Below are 19,107 nucleotides of genomic sequence, written 5' to 3'. Positions count from 1 at the left end.
TGATGCTCTTTTGTTTCCCTACTTTAGCATTCAACGACCTATGATAAGATTGTGCCTCAGTACTGCTTTTCTCACCCTTTCATTGACTATGAAAGCTGCTCCATTTCTTCTAAGGGTTTCTTGCCCATAGTAGTGGTGTAGTGATCACTTGAATTGAACTCACCCTTTCCTATCCTTTTAAGTTCATTTAAGTTCCTTTAAGTGCAACATTAAATCTTTCCATTTCCTGTTTGACTACATCCAGCTTCCCTTGGTTCATAGATCTTACATGCCAGGTTCCTGTGCAATATTGACCTTTGCATCGGTGGACTTTCCTCTTGTTAAAAGATATATCTACAGCTTTGGCCCATTCCATTCAACTTTGGCCCACCAACTTCATTTTTTTCTGGAACTACTTGTAGTCATCCTCCCCTCTTCCTCAGTAAAGTGGTGGACACCTTCTGATGTGAGAGGATCATCATCTAGTGTCATATCTTTTAACATTTCTGTATTGTCCATGGGGTTTTCTTGGCAAAGATACTTGAGTGCTTTGCCAGTTCCTTTTCCAGTAGATCAGCTTTTCTCAGAAATTTCCAGTATGACCTGTCCATCTTAGGTAACTCTGAGATACACAAGCCCCTCTGCCATGACAAGGTAGTGATCCAGGAGGAGGTGATACTCAAGCCAGTATATAATTCTTGAGATGTGATATGAACTGGGGAGAGGGGATAGAAGGACTGATAATGTAATACAAGAGAGAGAATACAGTGCTTGGAGTCAAAGATCCTGGCTTTAAAATCTACCTGTGTTTAATAGAAGCAGCTAGGTATCAGAGTGGACAAAGTTCTAGGCCTAGAGTCAGGAAGACTTGGGTTAAAAGCTGGCTTCAATTACTTCTTAGCTATTTTACCATTGACAAAAAATTTAACCTTTGTTTGCCTCAGCTTTCTTATCTGTTAAATGTGAATCATAATAATATCTACCTCATACAGTTGTGAGGAGCAAATGAAGTAATATTTAAAAGCTCTTAGTATAGTGCCTGGCACAGTGTAGGCACTTCTATGCTTTACAAAATGTGTCTGTGACCTTGGACAAATCGTTTAAAATTCGTTGGCATCAGGTCCTCTTCTGAAAAATGAGGGGGTTGGAAAAAATGATTGTTGAGGACCCTTCCTGTTATTGGGTTGTATGAGATGATTCTCTTCCCAAATATTATGATTTTATTAAAGACGTCAATGGCCATATTAATCTTGTATTTATTTATTGCCTGTCATATCACGTTGACTCCTTTTGAACACAGAGTGCAATAAACTTCCCAATAACTGGTTGTGTTTAAATGAAAGGATGTTATCAAGCCACCCCCATCTTGAAATAGTTGCATTGATCTTTTTTAATCTAAGTAAGACTTTAATTTTATTTTTCTTCTTTATTCTTTTTCCTATTCATTGTGGCCCTAGGCCAGATTGACTCCTCCTGGATCCTTTGGCAGATGCCAAAAATTACATGGAAAGAAACAAGGGTCTCTGATGCCTTTAGTTTTCATTCTTCTCATCCCAGGAAGTCTTTCTTTAAAGACCATTGAAAGCTAAAACTTTTGACACAGTTAACATGCTGTGGACTTCTTTTTCATATTCATGGCACTCTCTTTGCAGGATAATTATTTAAAATGTACAAAGGAAATGCATAATCATATTACATAATTCCTTAAACACTATACATTCTCATGAATTCTCCTATGGCCCAACAGACAAAGACAATTTATAACATTTAAAAGATTATTTTAAAATGCTATTTTAATTATTATAGGTTGTTAAAAATTCATGAAAATACTAGCACCCCTAATCATCTTCATTGGTCCAGAGGATAGGTATGGAAAGATGACCACCCACCCACCCTACAGTATCCATACTTCTTTTTTTTTAAAGTATCTGTCTGATAATTTTATTTTTTGACAGTACATTTATTTATTTATTTAATATATTTAGTTTTCAGCATTGATTTTCACAAGAGTTTGAATTACAAATTTTCTCGCCATTTCTACCCTCCCCCCCCACTCCAAGATGGTGTATATTCTGGTTGCCCTGTTCCCCAGTCAGTCCTCCCTTCTGTCACCCCACTCTCCTCCCATCCCCTTTTCCCTTTCTTTTTTGTAGGGCAAGATAAACTTCTGTGCTCCATTGCCTGTGTATCTTATTTTCTAGTTGCATGAAAAAAAATTTTTTTGTTTTTGAACATCTGTTTTTAAAACTTTGAGTTCCAAATTCTCTCCCCTCTTCCCTTCCCACCCACCCTCCCTAAGAAGTCGAGCAATTCAACATAGGCCACATGTGTATCATTTATGTATAACCCTTCCACAATATTCATGCTGTGAAAGACTAACTATATTTTGCTCCTTCCCAACCCATCCCCCTTTATTGAATTTTCTCCCTTGACCCTGTCCCTTTTCAAAAGTGTTTGTTTTTGATTACCTCCACCCCCATCTGCCCTCCCCTCCATCATCCCCCCTTTTTTATCTTCCCTCTTCTTTCCTGTTGGGTACGATACCCAATTGAGTATGTATGGTATTCCCTCCTCAGGCCAAATCTGATGAGAGCAAGATTCACTCATTCCCTCCTCACCTGCCCTCTCCCTTCCTCCCACAGAACTGCTTCCTATTGCCACCTTTATGTGAGATAATCCACTGCATTCTATCTCTCCCTATCTCCCTCTCTCAATATATTCCTCTCATCCCTTAATTTGATTTTATTTCTTTTAGATATCTTCCCGTCATCTTCAACTCACCCTGTGGCTGCTCTCTCTCTCTCTCTCTCTCTCTCTCTCTCTCTCTCTCTCTCTTTATATATATATATATATATATATATATATATATATATATACACACACATACATTTATACATACACATTCACTTATGCATATATACATAAACATATATAATATATATATATATATGCATGCATATTCCCTTCAGCTACCCTAATACTGAGGTCTCATGAATCATACATGTCATCTTTCCATGTAGGAATGTAAACAAAACAGTTCAACTTTAGTAAGTCCCTTGCAATTTCTTTTACTTGTTCTTTTTCTTGATCACCTTTTCATGCTTCTCTTGATTCTTGTGTTTGAAAGTCAAATTTTCTATTCAGCTCTGGTCTTTTCACTGAGAAAGCTTGAAAGTCCTCTATTTTATTGAAAGTCCATATTTTGCCTTGGAGCATGATACTCAGTTTTGCTGGGTACATGATTCTTGGTTTTAATCCTAGCTCCATTGACCTCCGGAATATCATATTCCAAGCCCTTCGATCTCTTAATGTAGAAGCTGCTAGATCTTGGGTTATCCTCATTGTGTTTCCACAATACTCAAATTGTTTTTTTCTGGCTGCTTGCAGTATTTTCTCCTTGATCTGGGAGCTCTGGAATTTGGCGACAATATTCCTAGGAGATTTCTTTTTGGGATCTATTTGAGGAGGTGATCGATGGATTCTTTCAATTTCTATTTTGTCCTGTGGCTCTAGAATATCAGGGCAGTTCTCCTTGATAATTTCTTGAAAGATGATATCTAGGCTCTTTTTTTGATCATGGCTTTCAGGTAATCCAATAAGTTTTAAATTATCTCTCCTGGATCTATTTTCCAGGTCGGTGGTTTTTTCCAATGAGATATTTCACATTGTCTTCCATTTTTTCATTCCTTTGTTTCTGTTTTATAATATCTTGATTTCTCATAAAGTCACTAGCTTCCACTTGCTCCAGTGTAATTTTTAAGGTAGTATTTTCTTCAGTGGTCTTTTGGACCTCCTTTTCCATTTGGCTAATTCTGCCTTTCAAGGCATTTTTCTCCTCATTGACTTTTTGGAGCTCTTTTGCCATTTGAGTTAGTCTATTTTTTAAGGTGTTGTTTTCTTCAGTATATTTTTCAGTATTTTTTTGGGTCTCCTTTAGCAAGTCATTGACTTGTTTTTCATGGTTTTCTTGCATCCTTCTCATTTCTCTTCCCAATTTTTCCTCTACTTCTCTAACTTGCTTTTCCAAATCCTCTTTGAGCTCCTCCATGGCCTGGGACCAGTTCATGTTTTTCTTGGAGGCTTTTGTTGTAGCCTGTTTGACTTTGTTTACTTTTTCTGTCTGTATATTTTGGTCTTCTTTGTCACCAAAGAAAGAATCCAAAGTCTGAGACTGAATCTGGGTGCGTTTTTGCTGCCTGGCCGTATTCCCAGCCAACTAATTTGACCCTTGAGTTTTTCAGTGGGGTATGACTGCTTGTAGAGTTCCATGCCTGGGGGGATGCGCCAGCTCTGCCACACCAGCACTCCTCCTTCCCCAAGAACCCCCAACCCGGACTGAACTTAGATCTTCAGCTGGCTCTTCATTCTTGCTCTGATCCGCCACTTAATTTCTCTCACCAGGTGGGCCTGGGGCCGGAAACAACTGCAGCTGTACTTCTGTAGCTGCCCCACCTCCGCTGCCTCAGGGGTGGTGGCCAAACAGCGAACTCCTTCCACTCCTGCAGCTTTTCCCACTAACCTTCTCTGTTGTCTTTGGTGTTTGTGGGTTGAGAAGTCTGGTAACTGCTGCACCTCACTGATTTATGGCGCTAGGGCACGCTCCACCTGGCTCCTGGTCTGGTTGGTCTGTGCCGCTCATGCTGGGCTCTGCTCCGCTCCCCTCTGCTCCCAGCTTCGTGTGGGATAGACCTCACCCAGAGACCATCCAGACTGTTCTGGGCTGGAGCCCTGCTTCCCTCTGCTGTTTTGTGGGTTCTGGAGTTCTAGAATTTATTCAGAGCCATTTTTATAGGTTTTTGGAGGGACTCGGTGGGGAGCTCACGCTAGTCCCTGCTTTCCAGCTGCCATGTTGGCTCCGCCCCTAGTATCCATACTTCTGAAATAGGCATACAGTAGAAAGGACCTTGGCTCTGGAGACTAAAGCCCTAATTTCACATTGTGTCTCTGCTACTTGTTACCTGTGTTACCTTGGGCAGGTCTCTTTCTTTCTCTGGTCCTTAGTAACCGCATATGGAAATGAGGAGATTGGCCTTGATGTTGGCCATCTAAATTTACTTCCATGTTTGAACCTCATGTGTAACAGGGCTAGGCATTCACAATCTTCTATTAATTAAGTGGGAAATACACCATTAACACCAGTGGAATCAAAGAACACTCGACCTTATTTTTGTTTAGAATGAAACCTGATATTTATGAGTTGTCTTTTCTTTTTCCATTTCTTCAATTAGTAGAAATGATGGGTGGAGACAAGGAATCTCATTGCAATTGCTGAAAAATGTCATTTTGGTGCATAATTACGATGTGGTCAACTGGTTGAATTTTACATATTGGGTCCAATAGCAGAAAAGCAATGGAAAGTAGATCCTTTCTAATTTTATTCATTCATTTTTGGGGGACAAATTAGTAGTTGCTTCATTGTATGAAACCTCCTTGTGGGGAAACTCTCTTGCATCAGTAATGGTTGGCACCTGTCCTGCTACATTTTGTCATGAGGTGCTGTTCACAGCACTCAGAGTTGAAATGACTGGCTCAGGATCACTCTTGCATTTATGAGTCAGGAATGGAACATACTTCTTCCAGATTCTACAGGAAGCTCCATATCTGCTTCACCACACAGCCTTTGTTCTAAGTATCTAAACTAATTCCCATTAAAGAATCTTGATTATTCACCTCAAAGATTTTCTCAGTACGTCATCATTTTTCTTGATTTCTGCAGTGTGAACATTTCAACATGGGTATGATCACATCCAATCTCCTGATCTCACTAAGCAGGATTCTTGTCCATGCATTCTCACCAGAAGATCCCTAAAGAGTTAGATAGACTCTATTCATTTCAATAATTGTTTCATTTTTTTAAAATTTAAAAATATTGATTGATATCTTCTATCTTTCCACTTATATTTCAAAATGGATCCCTTCTCCCTAAACTTTTCAGGGAGCTACTTTTTTAAATAAGGGATTAAAAAGAGGAGGAAAACGAGTTCAACAAAACTACCCAACACTGTTTGGAATTATCGGCAGTCATCTCAATAGGAGAGGAAGTTATAAGACAACAAAAACATTTTGAATTGTTGCTGAGAAATTATAATAGTCAGGCTTGGCTTCAAAGAAGAGATACTAAAGGCACACTTGACCTTTGAATATTTCAAAGATTACAATTAAAAAATATCCTTTTCTCTCTTTCCATGACCAGCCTATCTCATTTTTTCATGGTTATGTGAATTTTATGATGTATTTATTTCATTGCTTGTATGATAATCACTTTATATCATGTATTATGGTACAATCACACACACAACACACAAATATGCATGCATGCATGCTTGTATATATAAATACATGGACACATGTATGTATGTACTGATGGACTAACTCAATATGACAATCATCCAATGGCTTATAATAATGTACATTCTTCATCCACTAAGTTTTTCCTGTATAGATAGTTAGCAAACTATGAAATTTACCAAAGTCTTGTCATGTGGGATCAAACCCATTCAGCAAAATAGCAGTTGTAAACAGAAGCAGAAACCCTGTGCATAGAATCCTTCCATATTAACTTTCTGCTGGATGTCTAACAATGCCTTTGGCAAAGCATGTTTCTCCCCATTTTATGCTTTGCTTAATAACAACCGTTCTCTCACTCGGTGATACACATACACACATCTGTGCGTGTGTGTGTTTATAAAAATTACATATACGTATATATTTAAATTCCATGCAATAAATTCTGCTTTGGTAGGCTTCATCTGAAATGCTTTATCCATCATAATGACAAGGCAGGAAAACCCTGGGCAAAAGTAGCGGAGACATCTTCTTAATCCTCTTCATAATTCGTGCTACCATCTAGCTTTCCAAATGCTTTCTCCACTTGACTTTCAAATAATGTTCTCTAAGAGTTTTAGCAAACCATGCCAGCAGTACAATATTGGACGCTTAAAGCCATAGCCGGCTATCTTTGTTCCACTGTTCTAACGTCATCTTCGGCCTCTTTCTTATATGAACGTTCGATTTCGGTGCTGCTTTGGGAGGTGGGAGAAGACCCTAAGTGTCTAGCAGAGAACTTGAACCTGGGTCCGCATTCAGACTTTTCCCTTTTGGATTGCCTTTTCTTGTTGAACGCTGGTAACAGAGATTTTTCAGGGTTGGGGATAAAACATGAAGTAAAGACTGAATATTTTAAAATGACAGATTCTAAATCGGACGTTTCGTTCTTCGTGCTGAGTCCATTACCTCTCTGTCAGGAGATGATTAGCATTTTCCGTGATTGGTCCGCTGGAATCACGGTCAGTCACTATACTGATCAGCATTCTTACGCCGTCTCCATTGTTGCTTTTTACAATGTTCTTGTTATTCTGTAAATTGTTCTCTCGACTTTCCTCTCCTCGCTTTAAATCAGTAAAATTGAATTTAAAAAAAAACGAAATATCGGGCAAAGTAGATGTAATGGGGAATTTAGGAGTTTGTGATCGTGGGCAAGGCTCCTAATTCCTCTTTGTTATTAGTCCATTTAAGACTCTATGTTACAAAGGAGATATCTATTTGTTTTAGAAAAAAGGATTTTCCTAGATGGTATAGTAAAGGCAGGTCCTTGCCTGAGCTCTCCCACTCAAAACCTCCAAATACTTGTAAAATGACTCTAAACAAATTCTATAGTAGTAGACCCCCCCCCCAAAAAAAAAAAAGATGGAGTGAAACAAATTCCTGGCCCAAGACCCTTTGGAAGGTTAGCAGGAAAGGGCTATTGCACCAGGGTGAGACATGAGTGCCTTCCAGTGCAGGCCTTGCCAGCACACCAGGCCCCAGCAAATCTAGAACAGTCCTCTGTATGGATTGAATCACTGACAGCAGTGGTAGTTTCCAGAAGTTCAGCAGAAAGGAGCTGTCACACCAGGGAGAAAGTAAAGCCCACGTCAGCACAGCCCTAGGTCCAGGAAACCAGGAGTAGGCCTTAAAAGTGACAGAATCACAGTGGTAGCAGCAGCAGCCACTTCTGGAGCTCTCAGCCCATAGATGGTAAGAGCTTGAACAACTGGTCAGAAGGGTATTACAGGGGTGTTTTCACTAGCACTAAGGCAGGATTCTCTTGCTTTGTCCATTCTCAGGTCAAGGTCATAGTCATGGGTGGCCGTCCTAGGGAAAGAAGGAGCCCTAAGACAGCAGAGCTTGCAGCCACAGTGGAGGGTGGACCCTCATCACAGTTCCAAAGCAGAAAGCAGTGCTTGTGGTAGCTCATAGAGCAGATCAAAGGCCAGGAGAGTAGGACACATGACTCCTTAGAACAAACCAGCCTGGAAGAAGAATCTTTGAAAATAATTGCACAAAACCCCTGAAGTTTGGGACAATGTGCCCTCTACACTGTAAGCAGAGTCCTCATTTAATGAACAATTACAAGTCAAGTCATAGGCTGGGAGGATGAGAAAAGGAAAAATAAGCTCTGAATATAGAAAGTTACTATGGTGACAAGGAAGATCAAAACACACACCCAGAAGAAGGCAACAAAGTCAAAGCTCCTACATCCAAAGCCTCCAAGATAACTATGAATTGATCTCAGACTATGGAAGAAAACAAAAAGGATTCTGAAAATAAAGTATGAGAGGTAGAGGAAAAATTGGGAAAAGAAATGAGACTGATGAAAGAAAATCATGAAAAACAAGTAAACAGCTTGCTAAAGGAGACAGAAAAAAATTTTGAGGAAAAGAACACCTTAAAAAACCAGACTAGGGGGGTGGAGCCAAGATGGAGGCATGAAATCAGGGACTTGCTTGAGCTCTCCCCCAGATCCCTCCAAATGCCTATAAAAATGATTCTAAACGAATTCTAGAGCTACAGAACCCACACAATGACAGAGTGAAAAAATCTCCCCCTCAAAACAACCTGGAAGGTTACAGGAAGGGTTTTCACACCAGTCTGGGAGTGGAGTACAGTCCAGCATGGGTGGCATGGGAGCAGGCCTCAGGGGATTGAACTACTGGCAGTTGAGGCAGTTTTCCAGACTTCTCAACCCACAAACACCAAAGACAAATTAGAAGGTCAGTGCAGGAACTCTGTCAGAACTGAGTGAGAAAAGAGCATGTCACAGCCCCAGCCCTGGGGTGGTAGAGGTGTTGGTGGTGGTGGCCACAGCAGCAGCAGTAACTGCCTCCAGAGCTCCAGGTCCTTATATGGTGGGGGGATCAAGTGGCTGATCAGAGGGGGTTGCAGGGATTTCTTTTCTGGCACTGTGGCAGGATTTTCTTGCTTTGCTCCACTTGGATCTGGGTCTCAGTCCTGAGGGGAGGTCCTGGGGTGAGGAGGAACGCTAGTGTGGCAGAGTTTATGTCAGCTGTGGAGAGGAAATACTCCTCACAGTTCCAAGGCAGAAAATAGTGCTTGAGGTCATTCATAGACCAGATCACAGGCCAGGAGAGTAGTAACAACCTTTCTTTGAATCATACCACCTTAGATGAACTACAAATTTACAGGTCCCTAGATGTATCTCTGATAAAAGCTGTGCAAAACCCCTAAACCTTGGATCACAGCACTCTCTGCTCTGGAAGCAGAGTTCTACCTTGACAAAGAGCTCAAAAGTCAAACCATTGGCTGGGTAAATGAGCAAACATTAAAAAAAATCAAACTAATGAATCTTAATTTGGTGACAAGGAAGATCAAAATATACAACCAGAAGAAGACAACAAAGTCAACGCTCCTCCATCCAAAGACTCTAAGAAAAATACGAACTGGTCACAGGCCATGGAAGAGCTCAAAAAGGAGTTAGAAAAGCAAGTAAGAGAAGTAGAGGGAAAAATGGGAAGAGAAATGAGACTAATGCAAGAAAATAATGAAAAACGAGTCGACAGCTTGCTAAAGGAGAACTAAAAAAAATACGGAAGAAAATAGCACCTTAAAAAATGGACTAATCCAAATGGCAAAAGTGGTCCAAAAAGCCAATGAGGAGAAGAATGCCTTTAAAAGCAGAATTGTGCAAATGTAAAAGGAGGTCCTAAAACTCACTGAAGAAAATAATTCCTTAAAAACTAGAATGGAGCAAATGGAAGCTAATGACTTTATGAGAAGTCAAGAAATTATAAAACATAACCAAAACACTGTATAATCTCATTTGAAAAGCCTCTGACCTGGAAAATAGATGTAGGAGAGATAATTTTAAAATTATTTTACTACCGAAAAGCTATGATAAAAAATAGCCTAGACATCATATTGCAAGAAATTATCAAGGAAAACTGCTCTGATATTCTAGAACCAGCAGGTAAAAAAAAAATTGAAAGAGTCCACCAATTGCCTCTTGAAAAAGATCCCCAAAGGAAAAGTCCTAGGAATATTGTAGCCAAATTCCAGAGTTCCCGGGTCATGAAGAAGCCAGAAAGAAAGTGTTCAAGTATGGTAGAGCCACAGTTAGGATAACACAAGATTAAGTAGCTTCTATGTTTAAAGGATCAGAGGGCTTGGAATATGATATTCCAGAGGGCAAAGGGACTAGGGTTACAACCAAGAATCACCCACCCAGAAAACCTGAATATAACAATTCAGGGGAAAGTGGATATTCAATGAGATAGAGGACTTCCAAGCATTCTAGATGAAAAGACAAGAGCTGAATAGAAAATTTGACTTTCCAATACAATAATCAAGAGAAGCCTAAAAAGGTTAGCAGGAAAGGGAAGTCATGAGGGACTTAATAAAGTTAAACCGTTTACCTTCCTACATGGGAAGATGATATTTGTGGCTCATAAGTACTTTCTTATTATTAGGGTAGTTAGAAGGAGTATATATAAACAGAAGTACAATTGTGAATTGAATATGGATTCTATTTCAAAAAAATAAACTCAAGGGGTGAGAGAGGAATATATTGGGAGGAAGAGAAAGGGAGAGACAGAATGGGGTAAATTATCTCACATAATCTCTATCACAAAAGAGATTTAAAAAGGGGATAAGACCTATATGTACAACAATATTTATTGCAGTTCACTTCTGGGATCAGAGAATTAGAAATGGAGGGGATGCCCATCAGTTGGAGAATGGCCAAATAAGTTATGGTATGTAATTAGGATGGGATACCACTTTTACTATAAGAAATGATGAGCAGGATGCTCTTAACCAAATCTAGCAAGACTTGCCTGAATTGATGCAAATGAAAATGTAAGGTGTACAAAGTAACAGCATTATTATAAGGTGATTAGCTGTGAATGATTTAGCTATTGGCAATAAAATGATCCAAGACCATTCTGAAAGATTTGTAATGAAAATGCCATCCATCCCCAGAGAAAGAACCACTAGTGTCTGAATACAGATTGTACAGCTTGAAGCACACTTTTATTAAACTTTATTTTTCTTGCAGTGTTACTTTGTCTGTGGTTTCTTTCACAAGATTGCTATTATGGATACGTCTTGTGGACTACTATGTACAACCTATATCAAACTGCTTGCTTTCTCAATGAGAAGCATGATGGAGAGGGAGGAAGGGAGAGAATTTGGAGCTCAAAGTTTTAAAAACAAGTGTTAAAATTGTTTTTTACATGTAATTGGAGAAAAATATTTTTTAAAAGAAAGTTATGGAGAAAATATCAATAATGCTGATTAAACTTTAAAAAAGAAAAAAAGGATTTTCCATGCCAGAAGGTCCCTATACCACTGAAATCAAGAGCCTGGATCCATCATGACAAAGAAGATGTCTGTGATAAGAAGGATGAGAGTCATTCACATACACATCATGCTAGATATTTGCAAAGCTTTCCTCCAAACTGCTCTATGGAAGTATGTATCACACCAAATTTGTTTGGTTGGCCCAAATCTTTGGTTTCATTTGTAAGGGGAACCTTAGTAAGAAATTGCCCTGGACCAGTGGAGATAGACAACTTCTCTGAAGCTTATAGTCCCTGAAAATTGCCTGAGGCACTGACACTCTGAATAAATTGTCCAGAATCTTAAAAATCAATATATGTCAGAGGCGTGATTTGATCTAATTCTTCTGGATTCCAAGGTTGGCTCTCTATAGACTGTGACACTTGATAATTGCCTGAGTCTCAGAGAGCTTAAGTGGTCAGAACCAGGTTTCATACTGAAGGCCCAATTATCTTTTCCGCCTCCCAGTGTTTCCCCCCTTAACAATGAAGCATCTCATTTGAAACTATGATAGGGAATAAAATTGAACTGAATTAATCTGTAAATATATGGGTAAGTTAATAGTTACAAGTGCTTTACACACAGTAGGTATTCACAAATACGGATTTTGAGTGAGCGTGGAGAGCTAGCCAGTCCTGTCCATGTAAAGAGCAGCATATAATTCAGGACCAAGCATAACATGGGGCTGGTTTGTTTCTGTCATGAAAAGAAAATAGATTGTTTATTCAAGGTGTGACACTGTCATTTTCCTGACACACTAGTTATGAAACTGCAGAGTGACTTCTCCTGCACACTATAAATATATCATGTAATCTATACATGATTATGCATGTATGTGCATGTATAAGAACAAGGCTAGTTATAATTTCAGAAACTTATATTTGGACCATGGAGTGAAACTCTTGCCATGTTTAAGCAGATGATAATGACCATATAACACCCTATGGAATAACAGTTTACAGAGTTGCTTGACAAAGTCCTTGACTAAAATGAAAACAAAGACTCACATAATTTCAGGGGAGAATCATAGGGTGGTAGATACTGGATGGCCCTCCTATCCATTTGGTGCTAATGCTGGTCCTATCATCTCCTTTGGACCTTATGTTATTTTTTCCTGTGTCCATAGCCCAAAGATTAAAGCAAACCCTGGAACCCTGTGATACAGAATATCCAGCCTTTGTCTCAGAGCGTACCATCAAGGAGACTACAGGCAACATCGTGTGTGAAGACTGCTCCAAGTAAGCCCTCCATTCAACATTTGAGGGAATTGTTGGTGTTTATGACAGCCTCATTCCAGGTTCTAGATGGAGCTGGCCTCTCTGTTCACTGTTTGATGTAGGGAGGTATATGAACTAGACCTGGGGGGAGGCCTTTTGTCACAATAATCTCATAAAATTTTGATAACATTCAAAAAAAACCTGTCATATGCTGGGATGTATGAGGAAATTATTCAAATAGCTTGAGGGTTTTTTTGGGGGGGAAGAGGGTTGATAGGGTGAGGGAAGAATTTTCCAATAACATAGGTATTTCCAGCTTTTTCAGCTGTCAGTCGGAGTCAGGATTTGGAGCAGAGAATATCATCCTGAATTCCATGATTTTTTAAAATGGTTCCTTTGTAATGCTCTACATTTTATTTTATGTATTTAAAACTGGTATTCTGAGGCATCACCAGATTACTGCCAAAAGATATGTGATGAGAAAAGGGCAAGAAGTCCTGATTTAGAAGGGAGTAATTTCTGGTGAGGGACAGATACAGCCATTAACCAAAGCAAAATGCAAGTCAGAGACATACTGCTCATGGATCTGGACTTGTTTTCCCTTTTGTGGTTTTATTCCCAGGGCCTAGCAGAGCTCCTATTGCCTTGTGACCCAGGAGTGGGGGGTGGGATTGGGGGAAGATGGGAGGGAGGTGGGCCAAACCTGGGATTTCTTCACTGTAGGAGACTACCAGTTTGACCAAACCTCCCTGATGCAGACCCTCACATTGTCTGTAACTGATCATCTTTGAAAGCAGCCTGGAGCACAGAGAAAGAACACCTGATTTGCCCATGTTCACACAGCTAGTAAGAGTTAGAGGCAGAGCTCAATCAGCATTTTTCCTGGCTCCAATTCTGGCTTACTGGCCATTGTGCACCCTGCCTCTCACCTCTCACAGAATAACTCCTTGATGAAAGTTTGTTTAGTTTAGATACAAGTACAGTGGAGAGAATGCTGAATTTAGAGTCAGGGGTCCTGGTTCAGATCCTGGACCTACCACTTACCCGCTGTGTGACATCAGTCAATTCACTGAACCTCTCTTAGCTTTAGTTTGTTTATCTGTAAAATGTGGAGGCCAGACCAGATAAGTCCTAAAGTGCCTTTCAACTCTGGAAGCCACTAGTTAATAGTGCATAGAACACTGAACTTGGAGTCAGGAATACCTGTGTTCAAATCCTGCCTCAAAACGTACTAGCTGTGTGACTCTGGGCAAGTCTCTCTGAGCCTCAGTTTCCCCTCTGTCTGGTATAATAATAGTAGCTACCTCTCAGAGTCATCATGAGGATCATATGAGATAAGCTCTCTCTCTCTCTCTCTCTCTCTCTCTCTCTCTCTATATATATATATATATATATATATATATGTATATATATGTAATATAAGCAACCTAGTATATAACATAATTTATATTCTAAATAGTAAATTGTATTACATCAACATAATAAATGCCAATGATGATAATGATGATCTTTTTTAATAATTATAATACATTTATAAAGTAATTTAAGGTTTGAAAAGTGCTTTTAGATAAATAATTGTAAAGCTGACTTTTCTGAATTGAGTATAATCTCAGCCTAACTGAATATAAGGAAAGCTTTTAGCATTTTATTATGTAAGTAAACAAAGTGTTTTAGAAGCTTATGTAACCTCTTCAAAACATCCTTTACAAATGTGACTTGACTTAGTGGCAAGCTTAGATGATTTCTATTACCTTGCTTCTACAGAATACAGAGTAGAAAATGAGGGAAAGAAAGAGTAAGCCATCAGGGGATTGGCAGTTGCCTCTCTGGCTTGGTATTCCTGGACTCCTCGACACTGTGAGTGTCTGAGATAGAATTCTTCTCCGTCTCAATTGATGATTGAAAATCTGAGCCCATTAATTTCATCCTAGACCAAGTAACAGTTCTGATTTCTAAACCAATTCGATCCAACAAACATGGCTTAAGTGTTGCTCAGCTAAAATCCAACTTCTGCTCATTTAGGGACAGTCTATGCAATAAAGAGGTCTTTCACAGAGTCCCAGTGCATAAGGGAATTCCTGTAGAGGATGAGGTCCTTCAGATGTCCCTGTTGGTGGATAACATCATGCTGATTGTACCCTTCCCAGCATATCCAGTAAAGCAGTCTCCTGTAAGGGATTGGTAATCACTCAAAGGAGTCAAGTTTGACCATTTCCATAGGAAAAAGAAGTGGATTATTAATGCACAGGATCCAACATGCATGTGGGTGAACACCTTATAGAACTTGTCCAAAAGTATGAATATTTGGGTTATTCATTACAGACGGGCATTAGGTTGGGTTCAGAATTAAGAGAGGAGAATGGGCTCCTCTTAAAAAGGAGGTTAATTTTGGGATATGGCAAAGAATGTTTACTGACCCAAAGATTCCTATAAATGCAAGAGGTGATGTTTTGATTACTAACATTTTATTTGAGTTCTTTTATTTTAATTAAAAATAGAATATCACTTCCCCCCCAATAAAGATGAGTTTCAAATAGAAGGCATGGAGAGGCTTGAGCAGAATGCATTGCAAAGGCACTTGGGAGCTATGGAGAAGAACTGGAGGAAAGAAATCAGATGAAATGAGGGAAGTCTTTAATGGTGGATTTTTACTGATGAATTTTAATGAGAATATGGATTTGAGTCTCATGGAATGGCCAAGAATTGATGAGTAGCCATCTTCGTGGTTGAAGGAGGAGCCCCAAAGTGATAAGGTCATAGACCCATTAGAGTATTTGAGTTCCTAAGAGAATCCTTTGTACTAGGTACTGTGCTAGCTGTTGTAAACAGAAAACACAAAAATGAAAAGCTGTCCCTGTCCTCAAACAACTTGGAGTCTACTATAATTTTCCAGTTTGCATGATCCCCTTGAGTGGATAGATCTTCTGTCAAGTAAAAAGTATAAATTATATCAAAAGTGGGCATTTTAACTATAATTTTTAGGAATGTATTTGTTTCAATAAAATAACATCACAAAGAAAAGATAGAGACAAGACAGCAGGTCTATTCTGTGTCTTAGGAACGCATTCATTTTAGGCCCCTGGGCAATGTCTGTCTAGACAGCCATACATAATTCATGTGAAAAAGATCTGAGGGGGTTAGTGGACTACAAACTCCGAATTAGTGAATTATGTGACATTGCAATATTGAATTCAACTCAAAACACTATGCATTCATGTGCTTTCTATAAAAGGAAAAAAAGACACTTAATGCTATCTTGGGCCAATGAAGTCTTCCTTGTGTTTTATTGAGAGGTAGTGTCCAGAACTTAGTAGTGATAGCGCTCCAATCTGGTCAGATCCCCTCTGAAATATTGTGTTCCAGTCTGGGAGTCACATTTTAGAAATATGTGGATAGGCTAGAGTTCATTTGAATGAAGAAAATCTGGATAGTAACTAATATTTAGCATTTAGATATTAGGTTAATGAACAGTCATGGCATAGGAAGATGAATTTAAGGAAATGGAAATGTTTAGCCTGGAAAGCTGTGGGAGGAAGCATGATAGAAGAGGAATCAGATTTGTTGTCTAATCCCTGAGGGCAAAATTTTGAGCATTGGGTAGAATCTTACAGAGAAGCAGGTCAGTTCAACATATAGCAAACAAATTAAGAATTGGTACTATCTCAATGTATAACAGACTGATTTGGGACAGAGCAAGTCTCCTCAAATCATTAATGTTTTCCAAGCAATGATTGGATGACCACTTGTCAGGGATATTACATAAAGATATCTCATTCAGATATAGCCTGTACCGGATGACTTCAGAGGCTCCTTCTATCACTGAAATTCTGAGATTCTGGGATACTCACCCTATCTTCTGGCAGATGACTTACCATTTTCAGCTTATAAAACAGGAATAATAACCTCTAATGGTTTCCAAGGCAAGTTACAACCATATAGTTTTGCATAATTTAAGAGCTTTTCTATGTTGGAATAAATGCACTATGTAAGTACAAAAATAATATTATTTCATTATGGTGTTCTTTCCTTTTCAATTACCCCAAATCAGAACCAATATTGTTTCACCACTATGACTGAAAAGTCTGATGGAGAACAGAAAGCCAAACCTAGGCATGTTGTTGACGTCTCATTGGTCCAGGAAGGTTTCACCCTTTCTCTGGAAATAATGAGATCTAATGGGACATTATCTCAGAGACAATTGCAGATTTCCACCAGCTTTTTTTAGGTAACTTCAGGTCAGAGGCAATAGCATTCAAAAATAACATAAGCCTGCAGTGACTTGGAAACTGAGTTTGGTGAAAATTATAGTATTTCAGAAATTATGCACTAAGATCTTTTTCATAGAAAAAACATCCAGAGTCCCACAATGGAACAAAAAAAAGTTCTCTGTACATTACAAACTGGTCTCAAGGCACCCATTATTTTTTTCTCCACAAGCAATGGCAAAACCAAGATGCAAAAAGCTCCAAGAACTGTTGAAGGATTCCCATGGGAACATGCTTCATGCTCCAATTTACTCTTGGACTGTCATTAGCAATATGCCCATCACTTACAAGATTTCAAACTACTCTGATGTTTAAATATTTTGTTCCAGTCCAGGAAACCATTGAAGGTAGTCTTATACTGGACAGCAAAGACTTCTTTGGCTGCCAAAGTCCTTTGAAGTTTCACTGCTTCTGTCTTTCCCTTCAAAGTCTTCCTTTCATTATCTTTGGCTCCTTGGAGATGGAAACTCGACTGCATGGGTGACTCAATGGCCCTCAGTGGAAACTTGCAAATCCCTTTGCTGAAAGAGTACATATCTCTCTGTCTGTAGCCTAGGCACATATGCTATACTGTATAGGGATAATTTGCAATGTTAAAAAATGATTTTTAAAAATATAGGGTTTATTAAGAATGTGGGAGCCTAAAAGAAAATAAGAATTAACATAAGAATGTCATTAGGGTTGGTGGTTTGGCTAGTCCAACCAATAATTTTTGTCATTCAATATCCCAATGATTATTAAATTAATCTGTTATTCAAACAGCAATCAAAAACAACTCAACCCATATTTTCTGGGCATTTGTGACTGTCAACAAGTTAACAAAATTGGATATCTTCAAAAATGAAATGTTTTAATATTTTCCAGTAAGTTTATCCCCTTCTCCATTTCCCTTCCCTGCTTTAAGGGGAGGCCATGAAGGTTCCTTGGGAAGCTGAAACTATTGCAGTCCTAGAGAGAGCCATTATCAACATGATTAATCCAATTTAAATAGATGTACTCTTTTCAATGACAGTGCTGGATTAGCTTTTCCAGTTCCTGTCAAATGTCACAAACCAGCAAGGTCATCCCTCAGATGGCAAATACATATTGGGGTTGTAGTATTATACATAACTTGTCATTATACTAGGATGCTTGGATGGATATGGGGGCTCCCTCCAACAAAGCAGATCATAGCCCATTTCTGCCCTTGCACACTGTGTGGCTCTTTCCATGGCTTCCCATAAATCTTCCTCAGGACTTTCACCCAACATGCTTTGCTCACATTCCCTTTCCATTGTGTAGATATCAACAGAACATATAAGTCCTTTATAGGTTATGCCTATGAACACCACATGCCCAGTTTTTTTTATTAAGGTTATACTCTGATACTCTTCCAAAAGTATGGTGACATCAGTTCCCTTTAAAGAACCTTTGCTCTTCTTACAATAGCTCAGTCCGTCGAGCATGTATTCACTCTCTTCTTTTATGAGGCACTGTTCTAGGTGCTGGAGCTAGAACATCAAAACCCAGGTTCTCAAACCCTGAGGCTACATTGAGACTGTCATCATTATGAATTTCATCTGAAAGGGGAATCCTAACATTTACATGCTAGAATGTACATGCCATTCTCCACAGACCGTACGCTCCTTGAGGATAGAAGCGCTGTGTGCGTGTGTGCTTGGGAATTTGCATTGTACTTATCCACAGTAGAGGCTTATTAAATACTCATTGATTAAATAACAGAATAATTTAGTATAATTGGCCTACAAATCAGTACACCTAGGGGTGTAGTGTTTCTAAGGAATATTGTAATTGCTTTCTTCTGCATCTCATCAGATCAACTGCACTTCTGGAGTGTTGGGGATGTGCTTCATGTGACATGATCCAAGGACCTCAAGTCCAAATATAGTGTGGGGAAACTTGTTTCAAAATGGCCAGCCCTTAGCATACAACTAGCTATGGTTTCTATGAGTTATGGATCCCAAAAGAGTAAGTGGACCCACTACCCTCTATATGCCCATTCTACAGATCTGAGCCTAGGTGAAACTATT

The 19,107-nt window shown here is 39.1% G+C and overlaps 1 protein-coding gene across 1 annotated transcript in view; it reads left to right on the top strand.

The window, feature by feature from the left end:
* Nucleotides 1-19,107, top strand: part of CACNA2D3 (calcium voltage-gated channel auxiliary subunit alpha2delta 3) — a 748,342-nt gene that overhangs the window by 697,969 nt on the left and 31,266 nt on the right. The window contains exon 33 of the mRNA XM_036739688.1: nt 12,722-12,833. Coding sequence (XP_036595583.1) covers nt 12,722-12,833 — 112 coding nt within the window. The remainder of the gene's footprint in view (nt 1-12,721; nt 12,834-19,107) is intronic.

The sequence above is a fragment of the Trichosurus vulpecula genome, chromosome 9 (genome assembly GCF_011100635.1).
Source record: "Trichosurus vulpecula isolate mTriVul1 chromosome 9, mTriVul1.pri, whole genome shotgun sequence".
Taxonomy (NCBI): Eukaryota; Metazoa; Chordata; class Mammalia; order Diprotodontia; family Phalangeridae; genus Trichosurus; species Trichosurus vulpecula.
This window is presented reverse-complemented; position numbering and strand designations above follow the sequence as displayed.